The 20,469-nt window shown below is 35.2% G+C and overlaps 1 protein-coding gene across 3 annotated transcripts in view; it reads left to right on the forward strand.

The window, feature by feature from the left end:
* Positions 1 to 20,469, forward strand: part of UBR3 (ubiquitin protein ligase E3 component n-recognin 3) — a 256,407-nt gene that overhangs the window by 170,876 nt on the left and 65,062 nt on the right. For 2 of the 3 annotated variants that reach the window (XM_024243049.3, XM_024243050.3), the window contains exons 27-30: positions 3,082 to 3,192; positions 8,730 to 8,942; positions 10,559 to 10,695; positions 17,022 to 17,107. In XM_024243049.3, coding sequence (XP_024098817.3) covers positions 3,082 to 3,192; positions 8,730 to 8,942; positions 10,559 to 10,695; positions 17,022 to 17,107 — 547 coding nt within the window. The remainder of the gene's footprint in view (positions 1 to 3,081; positions 3,193 to 8,729; positions 8,943 to 10,558; positions 10,696 to 17,021; positions 17,108 to 20,469) is intronic. The other variant, XM_024243051.3, reaches the window with a different exon arrangement.

Raw genomic sequence — 20,469 nt, forward strand, 5'->3', positions numbered from 1 at the left:
ATCAAAATAAACCTAGACCTAAGAGCATAATAATTTTGAGGGAAGAGACGATCTAATAAATGGGAGCAAAAAGGTAGGGTATCTCTTTTTTGCAGCCAGAGTAATTATTCATTTCTAGAAAAAAAATCTTTTTTATAAAAAGTTTCTGAGCTGAAATCTGAGTTGGATTATACTCTGTTGTGTTTCTGTTAGTGATTGTGAGATTTTTATTCCTACATCATTACTTTTGTATGCTTTTATAAGACCTGTTTTATGTATATATGGCATATTCCCTAGACTGCATACCTCTGGAGGTCCGGGGCTATGCCTCATGTTGATTCAGGGGCTAGCACATGCTATGTGTGTTGTAGATGCTTACTGGGTTTCTTCCTGAATTACTCTAAACATAAGAGTACCACAGTGGTAGCTGGACCAGACTGTATAGAGCAAAAGAGTGACTATCAGTGGGCACTGATATTGATTATAGGATTAAACTGTAGATTCTGCTGTCTTCAGATTAAATGCATGCATTTTACAGAATTGACATGTAGAATATTCGTTATGTAAGACAGTGCATTCACTGTAGAAACTGGAAGTGTAACACATGGGAAATATGACACAACAGAGAGAAGAAACCTGAGCTTTGGAGTCAGACAGACTTGGGTTTGAACTTATAACTTAGTGATCTTGGTAAAGTTATCATTCCTCTCTTCTAAAAAGGGATAACTCCAGCTACTTTATGAGGTTTTGGTAATTATTGAGGTTGCAACATTTCAGTGTTAGGCACTTAGCACAGTGGTGGATACTTGAGGTCTCCCTAAAATACTAGTCTCACATTATTAAGTCTTATCCTGCATTTTTTGACTGGCAAACTCAAACGTCTAAAAGTTGTATAGACAAATGACTCATTGTTTCCAGTTTTAAAAGCTAGCCATTTTTATTAAAAATACAGATTAATTGCCTTTTTGTAGTATAGTGCCAAAGAGAGCAGCTGGTTTATTAACGGACTACCAATCATTCTAAAATGATCTAACACCAAAATCTGCTTCTATTTCAAGCAGCTCCAAAACATAAAACAAAGATGAGCAGGCCTCCTGTTGTTTTTCTGATTTGTAACAGTAGAAGCCTGCTCACCAGCTGTATTTGATTTATGCAGCTTCACATCTTTAAATGGGCTGGGAAGTCATTTTGTACTATGTAATACATAGTACTTTCAACTTTAGATACTCGTGAAGAGTCTTGATTTAATATCGGAACTTTGTTTACTATCATTTAAAGATCGTTGGTCATCTTACATTATAAAAATAAAATTTAAAGATTGATTCAGTTTTTTAAGCATGTAAGTACATGCTTGTCTGAGAGTTCTCAAATCTTTCATCATATGTTGCCAGTCCTGTTAGATCTTGTGCCTTCATATTGCTCTGGCCCACCCATCTATTTACTACAGATTGTAGATAATGAATTCAAGTTTAGGCCCAAATGCTATTTGACAGAGGCCAATTGATGAAAATTCTAAGAAAGAGATTTTAGGAGAAAAAGTCTTCAGCCTATTTATAGGTTTAGAGGGAGGAATTAGCAATGAAAGAGAAGTTGAAGATGTAAAAGAGAAAGATGAAAGAAAGAAACTTTTAAAACAAATTTGAAGCCAGGCATGGTGGCTCATGCCTGTAATCCCAGCACTTTGGGAAGCCGAGATGGGAGGATCACACCCTGAGGTCAGGAGTTCGAGACCAGCCTGACCAACATGGAGAAACCCTGTCTCTACTAAAAATACAAAATTAGCTGGGTGTGGTGGCGCATGCCTGTAATCCCAGCTACTTGGGAGGCTGAGGCAGGAGAATCACTTGAACCCGGGAGGCGGAGGTTGTGGTGAGCCGAGATCACACCATTGCACTCCAGCCTGGGCAACAAGAGTGAAACTTAATCTCAAAAAAAAAACGCTCAAAAAACAAAACAAAAAAAAACAAATTTGGAAAGGATATATAGTTTGCTTATATAGTCTGGGTCCCTTCTTTATTGTATATTATATTAGGACCTTGTAAGTATTAAGGCATGTTTTTGGGTTATTCTTGTGACTAGATTTGTACTTTATAAAGATGTGTGGAGGTTACATCATGGAGAGAACAAATTTGAGTTAAGGAGACGAGTTAAGAAACTGTTTAAGAACCACTTCTCCCACTCCGTGGGATATAGACTTGAATATTATGTACTGGAAATGAAGAGGAAAGACCAAAATCATGAATTATTTAGGAGACAGAATCCATATGATTTGGGAACTGATATTGTGGTATGAAGGTAAGAGTGTGATATAGAATGACTCTTGGCTTTCTGACTTGGTGACTAAATAGATTGTGGAGTTATTGAACCAAGAAGAGGGAGATGATTCATGGAGAAGATAACAATTTACATTTTTGGCACATTGATTTTATATTGTCTGTGAGACATTAAACTGGAGATTTCTGAGTGGCATGAGTACTTGTATCTAACAGTCAAGCAAGAGATCTAAGCTTGCGGGGTAGTCAAAATTACTGCTTAAATAGGAAAAATAGTTTTAATGAGAAGAGAGTTGCACTGAGAATAGAACCTTGAGGAGTAGAGGAATAGACATTGAAGGGGTAAGTGAAGAAAAAAAGATCCTTAGAAGGAAGGCTGAGAAAAACAGTTAAAGAGGCAGGAATGAAACCAAGAGAGAGTAGCATTAAACCAGAGGAATGTAGGTGTTTCAAGAAGTAAGTTGTTAATGTCAGAAATCATAGAGAGATTCAGTACCATACTTTATCTCAGCAACAGTATAGTTCGTGCTGAACTATAGTGTAATATTGAGAGCATATGTTTTATGGAGTGGACAAAGGCTAGTTCATAATATTTATTCTCTTTCATTATGAGTATAGAAGTTTGGGAGCTACAACTTCATGGTATTCCAATTTTAAAGATAGTGCCTTAAGACTATCTAGTCAGGCATTAATTGATATCACAAAAATAGAAACTCCACATTAATATAAAAATAGGAAATCATGCAGAGGTTTATGTGGACATATTAATATTTAAATATATTTGTACTTCTTTAAAATTAATTGTATTTGTCTTCTTTTTATTTTGAAGAGTTCATGTCTCTTGGCAGTATCAATTGGCTGGGAAGGAGGTGTTTATGTGCAAACCTGTGGTCACACATTACATATAGATTGTCATAAATCTTACATGGAATCATTACGGGTAAGTTGATTGCAAAAATTTTTTAAAGGTGCATGTATCTTTCCAGGTATTAAATCTTTTTATAGTATATACATCCCAATTCCAGCTCATCTTTTTAGGTGATTTTGATCATCGTATAAACTATCCAGTCTCACTTTAACACAGACCTGTTCAACTTCAAGGATTTAAATTTTTTAATTTCATTTTAGCATCTGGCCAGATGCAGTGGCTCATGCCTGTAATCCCAGCACTGTGGGAGGCCGAGATGGGCAGATCACTTGAGGTCAGGAGTTCGAGACAAGCCTGGCCAACGTGGCCACCTGGCCAACCTGGCAAAACCCTGTCTCTACTAAAAATACAAAAATTAGCCGGGCATGGTGGTGTGCACCTGTAATCCCAGCTACTTGGGAGGCTGAGGCAGGAGAATCACTTGACTCTGTGAGGCAGAGGTTGCAGTGAGCTGAGGTTGCACCACTGCGCTCCAGCCTGGGCAACAGAGCGAGACTCCATATCAAAAAAAAAAAAGAAAAAATTTTTTCACTTTAGCAACTGACTTCTATGGCTGCACTTTAGACTTTGCTACTCTCTCTGAAATATTAAGCTTTAATATCCTACCATATCATCTTATGATTATCACATAAGTTCTCTTGTCTTCACTCTCATTATTGTGATTTGCCTCTGACATCAAGATCTATAGTCCTTTAACCCTTTGAATTTTTTCCTAGTGTATTAGCTCTTTGCTATCCTCACTTTCTTGTACTATACCCATTCTATTCTTGTCAATCTCATTTAATCAGCCTCCTTTGATTTTAGACCCAGTCAGCTATCCCAGCTAGAAAAGTCATAAAACTAGGTTAATGATTATTATCACAAACTTGTGGCTTCCTATAACAGTGGCTTAGACTAGGGTTATGGGCTATAAATACTACCTATTAATTCATTTACCTGTCTTTGATCAGTTCCCTCTCCTGTTTTCCTCAGCAGCTATTCCAAACCTTTGCCTCCCCAAGATTCATTTCCTCTTAACAGATTCTGTCTCTTCCTTTGTCATTAAGAAAACAGTGTCTGTTGTCACATTCCCTTAGATTCCTATCTTGCTTTTCCATTCCCTGATAAATGAGTCCAACATCCCAACCAGTCTTTTCTTTGCTGCTCTTTGAGGTAGTACTGTAGCCCTTCTTCTGTTCAGGAATAACTTTTCTACCTGAGCTCTGGTAGACCTTTCTCCCCAACACCTCAGGGGCCTTAATTCATCAGTAGGTAACTTCTTTTTCTTCTGTATTTTCAGTTTTTCTGCCTCTTCTGCCCCTTCTCAGCTCATCAGGAGCTGAGTTCAAACCTCTCCCATTCAGAATCCTTCCCTGGACATTACATTTTCTTATTTTCCTATAGCTGAAGACTTCTCTTTCTCCTTCAGTGTAACTTTTATTTTATTTATTTATTTTTGAGATAGGGTCTCACTCTGTTTCCCAGGATGGAGTGCAGTGGCTCGATCATAGCTCACTGAAGCCTTACACTCCTGAGTTCAAGCAGCACAACTTCTTAAAAGCAACTTCTTAAATACAGGTCTACTATATTCCCATGTTCCTAACTCAGAAGCAGTAGATATCTCTTTTTTCCTTCCTATTCCTCACCTCTCACTTTCAGTCCCGTACCAAAATTCTATTGATTCTGCCTTCTAAATCTCACTTGACTGTATTCTACCTTCATGAATCCCACTGCTACTTTTTTGTGTATGCCTTCCTTGCTCATCTTGATTATAGGAATTGCTTTCTTACTGATTTCCTTACTCCAGGTGTAACTTATTTACTACATTGAGCTTTCTAAAATTTAAATCAACAATATGTGTTGTTGGCTTAAAATCTCTTGCTGTCTTCCTCCTGATAGGATAAAGTTCACTATTCTCTGAATGGCATTCAGGTACTCCAGGATCTGGTCTTGCCTATTGCTTTAGTGTTGTCTTCCATCAATTCAACATTAATAAGCTAATTACTAGTTCCTTAAGCACATTATGCATTTTTCATATCCCTGTATTCAACTATTCCTTCAGCAAATATTTATTCAGTATCTACAGTGTTCCAGATACTATGATAATCATTGTGGATACAATGGTACATAAGGCACAGTTCCTTCCCTCAATGAGTTTACTATGTATTACGTAAAAGAGACAAGTAAACAGTTACAGTACGCATGCTAAATGTTAGGTATACACAGAGTGTTTTTTTTTTTTTTTTCTCCGAGATGGAGTCTCACTCTGTGCCCAGGCTGGAGTGCAGTGGCATGATCTCGGCTCACTGCAAGCTCCGCCTCCCGGGTTCACGCCATTCTCCTGCCTCAGCCTCCCGAGTGGCTGGGACTACAGGTGCCTGCAACCACGCCTGGCTAATTTTTTGTATTTTTAGTAGAGACAAGGTTTCACCATGTTAGCCAGGGTGGTCTCGATCTCCTGACCTCGTGATCCATCCACCTCAGCCTCCCAAAGTGCTAGGATTACAGGCGTGAGCCACCGTGCCCGCCCATCTGCCAGGTTCCAGAACATTTTGATGAAGTAAGGTGCTTGAGTGATGAGAGATGAGACAGGATAAGTAGCTAAGGTTTACATTGTAAGGGGCCTTCTGGTCCATTTAAAGAATTTGGACTTTATATAGATTCCTTAGAGAAAGCCATTAAAGACTCTTAAGCAGAAATATAAAATGTCCAGAAGAGTCATTGTGACAGTTGTGTAGAAAGGGAATTGCAGAAAAGTAAGAAAGAATGTGGTGGGGGCTTGGACTTACTCATGTCTATGAAAATGGAGAGGAGAATATAGATTTGAAATATATTTAGAAGGACAGTCTTCTGGAGCATGAGGGGGAAGAAGGAATCAACGTGAGAGGTGATGATGACACTGAAAGATTTTGATTGGAAATAACAAAGTCTCACATTAGACACTAGACACATTAGGTCATGTAGTGGCATATTTGGGAGACTACTTAGGAGAGAGATGAGTAAAGGTGATAGAAAGAAGAAAGTAGATGGAAGGATTGATGGGGTTAATTAACTATAAATTTGTGATGGGAGAGGGCAGGATGCTGAAGGAGTTGCCCTGAGTCTCTTGTCTGAGATATGAGGTATAACCTCATGCTCCTAGAGTAAAGGGGGCTGGGGTGGGGAAGGTGAGTGACTTGGCAGGTGAGGAGGTGGTTTGAAAAACTACTTTGGGGGCCAGGTACGGTGGCTCATGCCTGTAATTTCAGCACTTTGGGAGGCCGAGGCAGGTGGATCACCTGAGGTCAGGAGTTCGAGACCAGCCTGGCCAACATGGCAAAACTCCATCTCTACTAAAAATACAAAAATTAGCTGGGTGTGGTGGCGAGCGCCTGTAATCCCAGCTACTCGGGAGGCTGAGGCAGGAGAATTGCTTAAACCTGGGAGGCGGAGGTTGCAGTGAACTGAGATCGCGCTATTGTACTCCAGCCTGGGCAACAAAAGCAAAACTCCGTCTCAAAACAAACAAAAAAAAAGAAAACAAGGCTGGGCGCGGTGGCTCATGCCTGTAATCCCAGCACTTTGGGAGGCCGAGGTGGATGGATCACGAGGTCAGGAGATCGAGACCATCCTGGCTAACACGGTGAAACCCTGTCTCTACTAAAAATACAAAAAAAATTAGCCGGGAACTGTGGCGGGTGCCTGTAGTCCCAGCTACTCAGGAGGCTGAGGCAGGAGAATGGCGTGAACCCTGGAGGCGGAGTTTGCAGTCAGCCGAGATCGCACCACTGCACTCCAGCCTGGGCGATAGAGCAAGGCTCCGTCTCAAACAAAACAAAACAAAAAAAACGGGAAAACCACTTTGGGATTGGATGAGAGAGTGCTTCCTAGGATGTAGAGAAAGAGTGCCAGGCAGTATGCCAGGACAAAGTTGAGATTGGAAACAGTTTGTAGCAAGAAGGCATTTTATTTTTCTCTGACAACACTCAGTTTGAGTGCAGAATTAGAGACGGCATACATTGGATTAATTCAGTATGAAGGCTTTGTTTGGTGTGAATGATGAAAGGACACATGGAGGGCGAGTGGGAAGTGTTGCTATGAGTTTTTGAAGTGGTAGACAATGGTGTGCAGACAGGATAAGGAAAACCTGATGAACTGGGAGAAAATGAAGGGAGTAAAGGAGGTGGAAGTTGGTAGTCAGAATATAAGATGTTTAAATTTAATATTTTCAGATCACAAGTAATTTTGAGTTATTACAGGACAAGGATATTGTTATGGTAACAGGTGCTGGAGTAGAGTGGAGGCCAAAACTATAGGAGCTGATGAGGTTAAGAAGCTGAAGGACTAAGGTATAAGATTGGTTATGTACATATATAGTGAAACTGCATAGGAAGATGCAGGACTTGGAGTGATGAGGAAAACATATCGAGGTACCAAAGTCTTCAGTGGTTGCCGGCAGTAGGTGGCAGTGAAAAGGAAGGAAAAGGATAGTATTGCTAAATGACATGAGCTACAGAGACAAGGGAATGCAGGAGTAATGATCTCAGGCCAGCCCCAGAGGGTGCTGAGATGTGAGAGATGTAGGAGGGTGAGTTGAGAGGGTTTCTGGGGGTGCTTCAGGAGAGAACCTAGCTTCAGTTACAGCAAAAAAGAGTATCTAGCATTCTTTGGAATTAAGGCTGTCAAGAAGCTTATCACAGAATGTTCTTCTGTGACCAGGACCCTTGCCCCAATTTTTTAGCACACTTTTTTGTGCATTTTTAAAACTTAGCTCACAAATCTTCTCTGGGAAGGCTTCTCTGTTGTGGCATTCATCACACTATAATTTATTTGCCTGATTTTGCTTTTAAATCGTGAGTACCTTAAGAAGGAAAAATGTATCTTAACTCTTTATGCTATCACCTTGCACAGCATTTATCACATAGTAGGAGCTTAGTAAATGTTTGTAGAATTGGATTTAGGAAGATATGTTGTTACATTTTTAAGGGCTTAAAAAGTTAATGTCAAAAAGTGAAAAATAGAATTCATAGTTCTCTTAGTCAAAGTACTTGAGATGCAAGATATAATGAAAAGAGCACTAACTCAGTTGTCCAATCAGTTGTATTTAGCAGTTAGACCCCTTAGAAGTCACTTTTTTTGAGACTTATTTACTCTTAAAAGCTATTTATCCTAGATCAAAGAACATGAGCATTGGGATAATCTTCCCAGTAGTCAGTTACAGATTATGAAAACAGGGGTATGGGGTAAGAGGAGGGTGACCCACTTTAATGTGGCCTGTTTTTTGAATTATTCTTTATCTTAAATCCACATTTCAGATTAATTGCACCATCACTTGAAGGTTTCATACTGAGAGAAGAGTAAGATACTTAAACAGTGTATTGGTGAGGGCAAGTGTTATGTAATTGCTATGATGTAAGAAGTGATTTGGTGAACTTTAACAGTTAAATGAAGGATTTTGTTTATTTCTTTATGACATACATTAGAGATGTCTTTTTTGTATGGTTTATTAATTTACTATAAAATGGGTGGTATAATTTTTGTTTTCTATGAATGTGTATATCATGCATCTGTATGTTTATTTCGTCTTTTAGAATGACCAGGTTCTTCAGGGCTTCTCAGTGGACAAAGGAGAATTCACGTGTCCGCTCTGTAGGCAGTTTGCTAACAGTGTTCTTCCATGTTATCCTGGAAGCAATGTGGAAAATAACCCTTGGCAACGTCCTAGCAACAAAAGCATACAAGATCTCATAAAGGAAGTGGAGGAGCTGCAGGGACGACCGGGAGCTTTCCCAGTAAGCATCAGTGTAAGGCATAAATATCCTGGTTAACTCAGCTCTGATTTTCTGCTTTCATTTTAATTCAGTTTATAAATTACTCTGGACTTTTACATATTTAGTAGAAATTGCTTTTAGAGGTTTTGTTCTCTTCCATTTATACTTAAATAAAAGTAATAGAACAAATTATTATCAAAGGCTATACTTCTCTTTAGGCTAAATTCTGAGTTTTAATATACATCTTCTAGGTCAAGAACCCCTATAGGTTTAGAAAGAGTTAGGCTCTTTTAAGATGTTCAAGTAGGCCAGGCACGGTGGCTCACACCCGTAATTCCAGCACTTTGGGAGGCTGAGGCGGACAGATAACTTAAGGTCAGGAGTTTGAGACCAGCTTGGCCAACATGGCAAAATCCCGTCTCTACTAAAAATACAAAAATTAGCCAGGCGTGGTGGCGCTGAGACAGACAGATCACTTAAGGTCAGAAGTTTGAAACCAGCCTGAACAACATGGCAAAACCCCATCTCTACTAAAAATTCAAAAATTAGCCGGGCACAGTGGCACACACCTGTAATCCCAGCTACACGGGAGGCTGAGGCAGGAGAATTGCTTAAACCCAGGAGCCGGAGGTTGCAGTGAGCTGGGATCGTGCCACTCCACTCCAGTCTAGGCAGCAGAGCGAGACTCCTTCTCAAAATAAAAAAGATGTTGAAGTATTTAAAAACAAACACACAAGCTATATATACTCTGTGTGTGTGTGTGTGTGTGTGTGTATATCTCAATATAAAGCACAATTTAATCACTTCAAAATATGCCCATTAGGTATGTTAGGATTAAGAAGATATATTTACACAGACATGCACATGTATTTGCTGTGTGTATGTGTATTTGAGAGATAAAATATTGTGTAATTGATGGAACTGTTCATCACAAGTCAGACTACTGTAGGGGGAAACTCATCTTTTATCCCATCCAGTAGGATTTGTTTGGTCTAAATTCTTAAAATATTTCACCTTCATAAAAAAAAAAAATTTAACCTTCATTATAGATTTATGATATGGTCTCTGAGAGAAGTGACAGCTGTGTCTGGTTTATGTAGTAAATTTGTGAAAATTGTGAATATTTGACTTTTGAAACAGAAATGCATACTTTAAACCTAGATAGATTCATCTGGCAATTCCCTTTCTCAAGCGAAGACTAATTTTAGAATTTGTGGTCTTTTTAAAATTTTATAAATCCAAATTCTTATGTGTTTAAAATATGCTTAAACTTACGGGACATTGATATTATTCTTTGAAAAATGAACTTAAATGAAAGTCAGGTTTTTTATAGACATGGAAACTTTGTTCTAACATATTATTTTAATACCATCATCTCATTGGCTTAGCATAATTTATGTGGTTAATTCATAGTTGGATTACAGTGTTACCAGTCACAATGTAGAATTAGAATAAAAGATCACTGTTTAGAGAGTATTTTTTAATTGGTTTTATCTTTGTACACTAAATATATTTATAATAGATAATGTTCTGTTTTGACTTTTTAATTTTAATTTCCTACTATGTTCATATAATAAACATTCTAGTTTTAGACCATTATTAAAGAAAGTGAATATAAACTTTATATGTATGTTTGCATTTTTTTATAGTCAGAAACAAATTTAAGTAAAGAAATGGAATCTGTAATGAAAGATATAAAAAATACCACTCAGAAGAAATATAGAGACTATAGCAAGACCCCGGGCTCACCAGACAATGATTTTCTCTTTATGTACTCTGTTGCTAGGTAGGTATATATAGTATATACTTTTTAGTTTACTTATTATTAATAGTTGATTTTATTATTTAATAAATATTTGTTTTATTTATTTAAGGGATGCATATTTTTAATACCAGTTGAAATTATGGCTAGTTTTAGTGCCTGCTAGGATAACTATAACTGTGCAGCTTTCTTTTATTTCCTGAAGAGGTTTTATTTTAATGAAATATTTGCATAAATGTTACTAAGCATTATAGTACATGGGGGAAAGTATGTTACTAACATTTTGGGACAGATATGTACCTCGAACATGTGAGTATTATCTATGAGACCTGTCAAAAAGTGATAATACTGAGAACTAAAATATTGTAATATGTTAAACACTTTGATTTATGGAAAAATAAGAACAGTAAGAAATAGAAGAACTTTGTTTCACATAGAAACTGGAAAGATCTAGTGATAACCTAAAAGACAGGAGTTTAGAAAAATCAGATAAGGGAGAGGAAGCAAGGGATCAGGCATGTTCTAAACCTCAATTTGTAGTGAGTAAGGGGCTCAAGAAAGCTGTTAGAAGTGAATGTTTCTCATCTTTCAGATTAGGAAGGATTAGTCTAATTGTATGCAATACAGAAGCAGTAGTTCTAAATAGGAATTTTGGAAAACTTGCGTGAAAATGCAGAACGATAAAAGCAGTAAATAGAGGAGAAACAGACACAACTAAGAACTTGTAAATGCATTCTGCCAAAACTGACTCTGTACATCCTTGAATATCTTTGGAAGCATACTTTATATTTTATCTAAGTAGTATTGTAATAGGTAAGATTTAGAGAGATAATGTGACTTGAAGTCATACAGCAAGTTTGTGGCAAAGTAGGATCTCTTGAGTCAAGGTTTACTGTTTTTTTCAATTGCTATCTTCCTTTTTCCTCTCCTATGTTTAGCTTTTATAGGTTCTATTATGTATATAGTTAATCATGGTTATTCTTTCTGGCCCACTCCTGGAACAGAGGGTAACAAAAGAGTAAATGAACTATACATAGCCTTTGGAACCCAGGAGAAATGGAACCAGATTTAGAATAATTGCAGCAAGCAAATTAGAGCTCAAGATAAGGAACATTAGTTGGTCTGAGAATGCAAATACTGGACATGGGTTGATGTAAAAGGATTTAATGGATTGGAAAGTAACTTTGTAGTCTGTATATTCCTAGCCTCTTGTTTATCTAGAATGTTTTTGGGGAAGACATAACATTTAGTATTTTGTTTCTGGAGAGTTACTAGTTACTACATTCTTGCAATAAAAGACACTTTATGTGAAAACAAAACTGAATATAATTTAACTTTGCCAGGGTGCCAAGGTTTTATAGAACTTCCATATGATATTGTGATTATAACATTGTAGATGATTGGGTTGAATATGTATCAACTCAGTTCTGCTATACATATTTATACACAATCACAGACCTACACACATTTATGTTGCTCATTTATTTATGCCTTTAATTTTATTAGAGTTGACGTTTTAAGAAAATCTTTATTGAATGGGAATAATCTGTAATTGGAATTTTCCTGTAGTATGATAAATCAAACAATTTGATTTAAATATAATTTAGTGGAAGTTTTAGATCCTTATTTCTTGGTTTAAGTTTATAAGTAACTTACAGAAAAAAGCTTGCAGTAATAATGGGAGACCTTCTGGATCAAGACATTTTGGTTCCTCTGTTTTTTAGAGAAGCAGGGACAGATGTCAGATGCTTTACTAAGTTGTAGACGGAGAAACAGAGAAAATATACTTCCCCCATCCTTTTCTTAAACTTAATAAGTTCTAAAGCAGCAAAACAATAATTCTGAAAATGAGTGTATATAACACTTTAAAACTTTATTATCCTTTGCTTGGAATTCCCCAAAATATTGCAAAGCACTTCCAGCAAGGTGGCATTCCTTCTCTAAGTTTTACTTAGCCATTACAAAGAAAACAAAGGCTGGGCATGGTGGCTCACACCATAATCTCAGCACTTTGAGAGACCAAGGCAGGAGGATTGCTTGAGACCAGGAGTTTGAGACCAGCCTGGACAACATAGTAAAACCCTATCTCTATGAAAAATAAAAAAAAATTAGCTAGGTTTGGTGGCACACATCTGTAGTCCCAGCTACTTGGGAGGCTGAGATGGGAGGATCGCTTGAGCTATAAGAGATGAGAGGTCAAGGCTATAGTGAGCTGTGATTGAGCGACTGCACTTCAGCTTGGGCAACAGAGCAAAACCCTGTCTAAAGAAATAAAAAATAAGATAAACAAATTGACTCAGAAATTAACAACATATATTGAAGGAAAAAAGTATGTTGTATTTAACTAGGTTGTAATTTTCTCAAAACAGGAAACCAGGCCTTTTATGCATAATATATAACTTATTTATGCATAACATATAACATTTATTCCTAAAAGGTGAACATTAAAATATTTAGCAATATTTAAATATTTAAGTAAAATATTTAGCAATAAACTTACTTTGAATTAAGTTTTGAATTAAATGTAGTGATTTTTAAATGTAGAATTCATTAGAACTTGCACGTGTATTAGTAACGTGAGTGGAATGCAACCCTCATTTCTTAGAACTGAATTTTTCCCTGCTGAATAAGGAATTTTGTTTGCTCTTCAGAGGGTTTGAATTTTGGATATTTAGAAACAAAGTGTTTCTGGTGAGTTTTAGAGCTTTTCTTTTCTTTTTTTTTTTTTTTGTAAGACAGTACATGTCTTTTGGTTTTAAATTTTATTTGCATGGTGAAGCCTTGGAGAATTTTCTGAGGGTATCAGAGAAGAAACTGTTGGAAAATCCATTCAGATTTAAAATAATTTAAAAATTAATCAAAATCATTACATTCAAGTTTTAATGTATTTCCAAAATTTTCATTTTATTGCACATATCAGTCATCTAAACAGATAATGGAAACCAAATTGGGGGGAAGAAAGTTTTCTTTTTTCAATACCAATCATTATTTTGTTCTTGAAACAATGAATGACATGAATTTCAGTAACTGATTTTTCCAAGGATTTTTGGACTCGAGTTTCATATAGGCTAGAGATACTGGTGAGTAGCAGGTGGTTTGTGTAGAGAAAAATGGAAAGAAAATGAAACATAAGTAACTGCAATGTAGGTGGAGAGACATCTTTAAATGGTGGGTACTCAATAGAGTGAATGTACCTTCATAGGTTAGTTACTTTGTAAACTAATCATGTTCAAAATAAAAGGGATGCTTGCTAAATACCAAATTATGAATCCTTTTAAAAAAATTCTTTCCTAAAACAATCCTTTTTTGGGGCTTGGTGGGGTCAATACTGCATTTAAGGGAATGGAAGACTTAGGAAAAGAAAGAAAATAAACTGCAAGGGCTAAAGAGAATCTTATAATTGGTTACATATCAAAAGAAAGATGTTGTCAGTTCCCATTTTTTTCTTTTTAAGCATCTTGTCAGGTACCCTGGGGATTTAGAAGCTATATTTGAAATAGTCCCTGTTCTCCACGAATTTACAGTTTAGTTGGAGAGTTGGAACTAATATAACATCAATCTATATAACAGAATATAATTTGTTTTTAAAAATATCATATAGAAAAAGTACTGTAGAACTTCTAAAGGGAAGATGAGCAAATTGAAATATAAAATATGTGTAAGTCCTTCTTTCCTGTCCCAGGAAAGCTTCCTGGAGAAGTTAAAACTTGAATTGCCTCTTGTATAATATAGGCTGTGGTATGGATGAAGATACTGGTTTTTTTTTTTTTCCCCCTGAGAAATTGAGTAACTTGCTCAACTACTAAGTGGTAGACTCAGGCCTTGAACCTAGATCTCTTTCCAGAAGCTTTGCCCTTTTCACAAAACCAACGTGTGTTTGAGAATGTGGGGTGTGTAGTATGTGTACACACGTTTGCTTTTCAAATTATGGTCTAAAATAGAAGTTAGTGTTGAATGGGGGGTTGAAAGGACAGCATACTTTGGTCATGCAAAAAGAAGCTGGAGCATAGTTAGAGGGGTTTTTAATGTGCACATCTAGGTGGCCACTAGAGTAGGCTTTAAACAGTCTTTCTCATCATTCTTTCAAATGTAGAGATTTTCTCCTCTTTTTTTTTCTTCCAAACTAATTTGAATGTATTTGTGTTAGAAAATATAGAAAAGAGTCTGCTTTTCTTTGACAGCAAAAAGCTCAGAAAACTTCCACTCCCAGCATATCTTTATTTTTGCATCATTCATTGAGGAGGAAAGAAACATAATATTGCTGTGTGATTTTCAGCAGTCGGACATGGGACATATGACCCATTTGTGTGTTCTTTAGCATGTCTCAAAGGACCAATTTTGACATAAATGAAACAAAGAAAAGTTGGTATTTAGAGCCATGTTGATTTTTAAAATCTTAGATATTGCTGGATACAGTGGTGTGCGCCTATTCCTGGATACTTGGGAGGCTGAGGCAGGAGGATTGCTTGAGCACAGGAGTTCAAATGCAACCTGGGCAACACAGCAAGACCTCATCTCTCAAAAAAAATTTTTAAGAAATGTAAAATCCTAGATATTATTACACATTAATCCTTTGGATAGGTAGTTTTTGGTTTTTAATTCAGAAAGAATATTGCATAGGAGATCTTCTGGTCATAATCTGCAATAATTAATTAGATTTTACTAGTTTTTTTCAAGTATTCTTTACAATGAAATTCTTAGTAACATGTTTGTCATCCGTTATATTTGGGGATTGAGAAAACAGAATTGTTCTTATATTTATATTTTAATAATTATTTTTGCAAATATGGTGAAATGTTGACATTCTGGTTTTGACATTCATTTGTAAGTATTGTTTGTGTTTCTGGTTAGCTCTCTTAAAAGTACTTTCTAGGAAATCTTAGTTTTTATAAGAGAATATAGCCATTAATTTTTTTCTACAGATTAGGCAACAGAAGATTTGTGAAAACAAAATGTATTGATCTCATTTATATTCCCTTGATGAAGGAACACATGCTGGTCTCCGCTCGCTTTCTGTCCACTAGTATGAAATCCTTGTCCCTGCTTCCTTGCTGGTAGGTTTTTAGAAGTTCAGTGAGCAATGCAAATCGCCTGAAGGGTGGAAAATTCCCTTGTCACACAGATGCCCTTATCAGCAGCAACCAGATGGAGCTCTGAGCTGGAACGTTATCGGTGTTAAATTGCTTTTTCTCCCACCCTGAGTAGAGAGGATTAAAGCATTCCTTTAGAAATGGGTGGCAAATGTACAGACTTAGGAATATTAATATTTTTTAACAATTTGCATTTATAAGTAAATACATGGAAATATAATCTCAAAAAAAATCCATGTTCAAAATTCAGCCAAACCAGTGCAAAATGTTTTGTTTTAAATAAAATAGAATAATAGTCTTTCATGAATTCACTTGCAAAGAGTAAGCTTGAAACTTTTTTTTTTCTTTTTTTTTTTCAAGTGGGAGACTATCTCACTATTAGGGTCAAATGCATATTAGGGTCAGTTTTGGTTGTAGAAAATAAAGGTATGTCTAAGTGTATTCATACTGTTGAAGAAAAATACAATTTAAATTATTTCTCAGAGTTGTCATTTATTTTGGCATAATTGGTTCTTTTACTGTTACTGTTTTTGAGTAAATCCTTAGATTCTGCATTAGTTTGATTTTTGAAATGTTGATTTATTAAATATCGCTATTTTGTAAGCTAATAATTGCTAAATACCTTGCAATTTCAGGTCTGTATGAACAATATTGATGGTTAGCCATATCAGTAGTTACACAGTGTATTTTAATGAAACTAGTTTTAGAAGTCCATAAGAGAGACTGCTGTTAAATTATATGTGTTGTTCATAGCCATTTCGATATTAGAGATTTTGTTTCTTAATATTGATTTCCAGATACCATCTAACCTCCAATGAATGATAACCATTTCTCTGATAGAAAAATTGGTATGCCTTTGTGTTTTATATGGCAGTAACCACCTACACAGTGGCTGACGTTGGAGTAAAAATTCTTTCTTCATATTCATATGCAGGTTTATGAAATATGTTGCAGTTTTTTTTTTCTTAAGGCCTAGTTTTTAATATGTGCCAAGAGTTGGGACTTTGCAACAATTACACCATGATGTGTGAAATTTTTTGCAGGTGTAAATATGAACATATAAGTAAGGATGGATAAATTGTTCCCTTTGTATTTCTAAATATCAGATAAATACGATTATTACTGATACAACATAAAAACTGCTTTTGCAAAAAATAAAGTTGAAGAACTTTATTTTTTAGGTTGATTCAGACATGTCAATAAAGCAGATTAATAAAGAATCTTCAGTTTAATGACTGAGATATAATGTTTTACTTACAGAACCAATTTAGAACTTGAATTGATTCATCGAGGAGGCAATTTATGTTCAGGTGGTGCAAGCACAGCTGGCAAAAGGTCTTGTTTAAGTAAGTACTAAATAGTGCTAAATTTAAAAAAAATTCTGTCATTTTTGGAAGCATTGACAGGAAAAGTGACATTTTGGTATATTTCAAATTTTGTCTATGTTATATATGATCTATTTAGATAGTGATATATACTTTAAATGGTTAATCTTGTACTTGGAAGAATCATATGAATATTTAGCTCTTTCTAGATTATGATTACCTAGCACATAAATGTGATGCTAAGTGACGAGGTTTATACTGTTTCAAAATTAAAGCACTGTATAATTCTCAGCTATAAAAAATTGTTCTTAAACTTTAATTCTCTTAAAGAATTTTTACATCGAATTAAGAAAATATTTTTATAAAGACAATATATGTTGCCCACAGATTTCTATTATATTATTGCTATTAAGATATTTGTGCTATATTTTGATGTGTATATTAAAATGTATTGAAATTGCATGTTTGCTTTTATTTATATACTTTATGTTATAAAATGAGCATAATTCTTCAATCTTGTTTGTAAGGATATATTTGAGAGAAGTGTAATTTGTAATTTAAAGTAGATTTTCATGAGCATGGCTTTGATGCTATCATTTTTTAGTCATTGATTAGAGAATTAATGTGCATAGTAGGAATAATATTATTGAATGTCAGCATATAGCTGATTATTGGCCCCAGATCACTGGAGTTGAAATATTACCTAATGTGATTGGTGTAGGAAATAAAACTTGTTTAAAACACATAATATATTCTTTTGAAAAATGAATATATATTCTTAAATACTAAAAAATAGTATTAAAAATTATCAATACATGTTGGTTTTTTAACAAAATATATGTTATTTCAAAAAATATGTAATTTTGAATTGATTCCAAAGCAAAGGGATGATCAAAAGCACTTTAAAATTTCTAACATAAAAGCAAACGTATGTGAAATTTTAACTTGGTTATCTTTAAAGTCTTATAAATTGCATTAGAATTTGATATTTTCTTTTGGATTGTCACTTTATTCCTAGAACTTAAAATTTTGGAGGTTATTATTTTTGTTTTTTAACCGAGTATTAGTAAAATTGACCCCTTTATGCATTCATCTAAACCCTGTTTCTATTCAGTGCTTTACTAGTGTGTTTCACAGGAAGTTGTTGATACATGGGAGTTTTAGTTTCTAATCTGTTTGAATTAATAGATACAATAATCATTTTAGTTATATAAATTATTCCTTCTTGTTAATTTGTTATTAATTGATGTTTGGCATTGGCTGATAATATTCCAGAAACTGTTGTGTTACAGTGTTTACTTTAGCGAAGGGTTTTCTGTTTTTAAACATCTACTTAATTTTTTCTCTGAGGCACTTAAACTTATCTAGAGGCTTGTAAATAATGAATTTATCCAGATTCCTGAAAATAATAATAAAATTTTAGTGGTAATCACTTTAATTACCAGAGTCAGTTTTGTAATTTAAATTGTTAAATTCAGACTTTTACTTCGTTATTTTTCCCTTTACTAAATAAGAAATTATACTGTGCCAATATAGAAAAAGTCATGATAAAGTTTATCCTAAATATAAGTTAATATGTTTCTTAGTTTTTGTATAATTTAGTATTGTTCAGTTACTTATTTATCCTAATATTAATAAAAGCAGCCTGTAATTCATATATATATAGAATAGGTTGTATATATTCAAAATCCCACTATCTTACAAGTGTATGAACTTAGTATTTGTTATTTATTCAAACAAAATTCAAACTTAAGTTGTGCACCAGGACTTAAATTGATGATGATTCATGGGATCTCAGTGCAAATATCTCATTTTTTTCATCTTCCAGTGCAACTTCAGTGGTATTATTAAAAAAAAATTCTGTCTTTTTTCTAGGGAAAAATCTTATTGTATTCATATTTTCCTTTTCCCATTGATTGCTCTTTATTACTTTTTGAACATCTAATTTTTAATGTTTTTTTCTTCCATAATGTTTTTGAGGAGAGTGAGAAAATGCCTCACTGATTAAGCAAATGATAAGGGGAACTTTTTTCATTCTAAGAATATCACACTTTTGAAATACTGTTCTGTTATGACTTCTTGATGAAACTGAAAATTTGTCTAGTCAAGAAAATTTTTAATAAATTTTCTCTAGAGAGGATTGCGTAATGCCTGGTATATAATTATGGACACACACACACACACACACACACACACACACACACACACACTGGGGGAGAAAGGAAGAAGATTGTTCTTTCTACAACAATGAAAGCAAAAAATATTAATGGCCAAATCTCTACTGAGAAATAAAATTGAAATGGAACAATGCCATTCAACTACATCTTCAAACATTTTTGAATAGTTGAGAGTAGTTACCAGTGTCAATCAAAATAAAAGGTCAGTCCTAAAAATACATGTCTGGGAAATTTTCCATAGTAAAAAGTTACTCAAATTAGCTCACATAGCAGCATAGTATGGTATTTTAATAATATAATATCCTACATTTGTAGTTTTAAAGTTTGTAAAGTTCTTTCACATAAATTATTTAATCTTTAGAATGACCATGTGAAATAGGTGTTATCTCTTTTTCATAGAAAAGGAATCTCAAGTTCAGAGTGATTGCCTTGCCAAGTCACACAGCTGGAAAATGTCAGAGCTTGCACTTGAGCCCAGCTCTTCTGACTCTAAATTCAGTTATATAAGACATATCTCCTGCCCTTAAGTGTCCCAAAGGATGCAGAACTTTTAAGACCTTTCAGCTGTCGGTTTAGTCAAAGACACTCTACTGTACAACATTGCCTTGGGATCTTTCCAGGCCCTTCTGTGCTAACTCTCCTATTTATCTTGTCTATTTTCTTTTGTCAGCCTTTCACTGTGAATCCTTTTTTGTTCGTTTGTTTTTGTTTTTGTTTTGAGCCATCTTTTCGGACATTTTTGCAAGTCCTGAGTCCTTCTGCCCTGGATACCAGTTAGCTCTTCTTTATTCCTTGCCAGTTTGCTGGCTGGTTCCCCTTGCTCTTGCTATGAGCCATGTGTGTTAGTTCTCACATGTAGCATAGCTGCCAATTCCTGGGTCAGAGCTCTAGCCCGCCTCCTTACCCACCAGGGAAGATCAGGCATTTAAGACCATGTATTCAGCACATGATACTGGTTCTAGAGACTGGTTCTCATCTGCTGGACTTGTATTCAGCAGATGAGACTTGTTTCAATGCCATGTCCACCAAAAACTTTGCTGATTCCAGCAGTGAATTTCCTAGAAGTTCTAGGGAATTTAGAGGTTTGTGATCATATCTATCTGCTGGAATCAGTGAAGCTTTTGGTGGACAAGGCATTTGAACAAGACTTTGAAAGATAAGTGAGGTTTAGAGTTTTTGTTACAAATTGGTATATACAGTAAGTAC

This window comes from Pongo abelii, chromosome 11 (assembly GCF_028885655.2).
Source record: "Pongo abelii isolate AG06213 chromosome 11, NHGRI_mPonAbe1-v2.0_pri, whole genome shotgun sequence".
NCBI lineage: Eukaryota > Metazoa > Chordata > Mammalia > Primates > Hominidae > Pongo > Pongo abelii.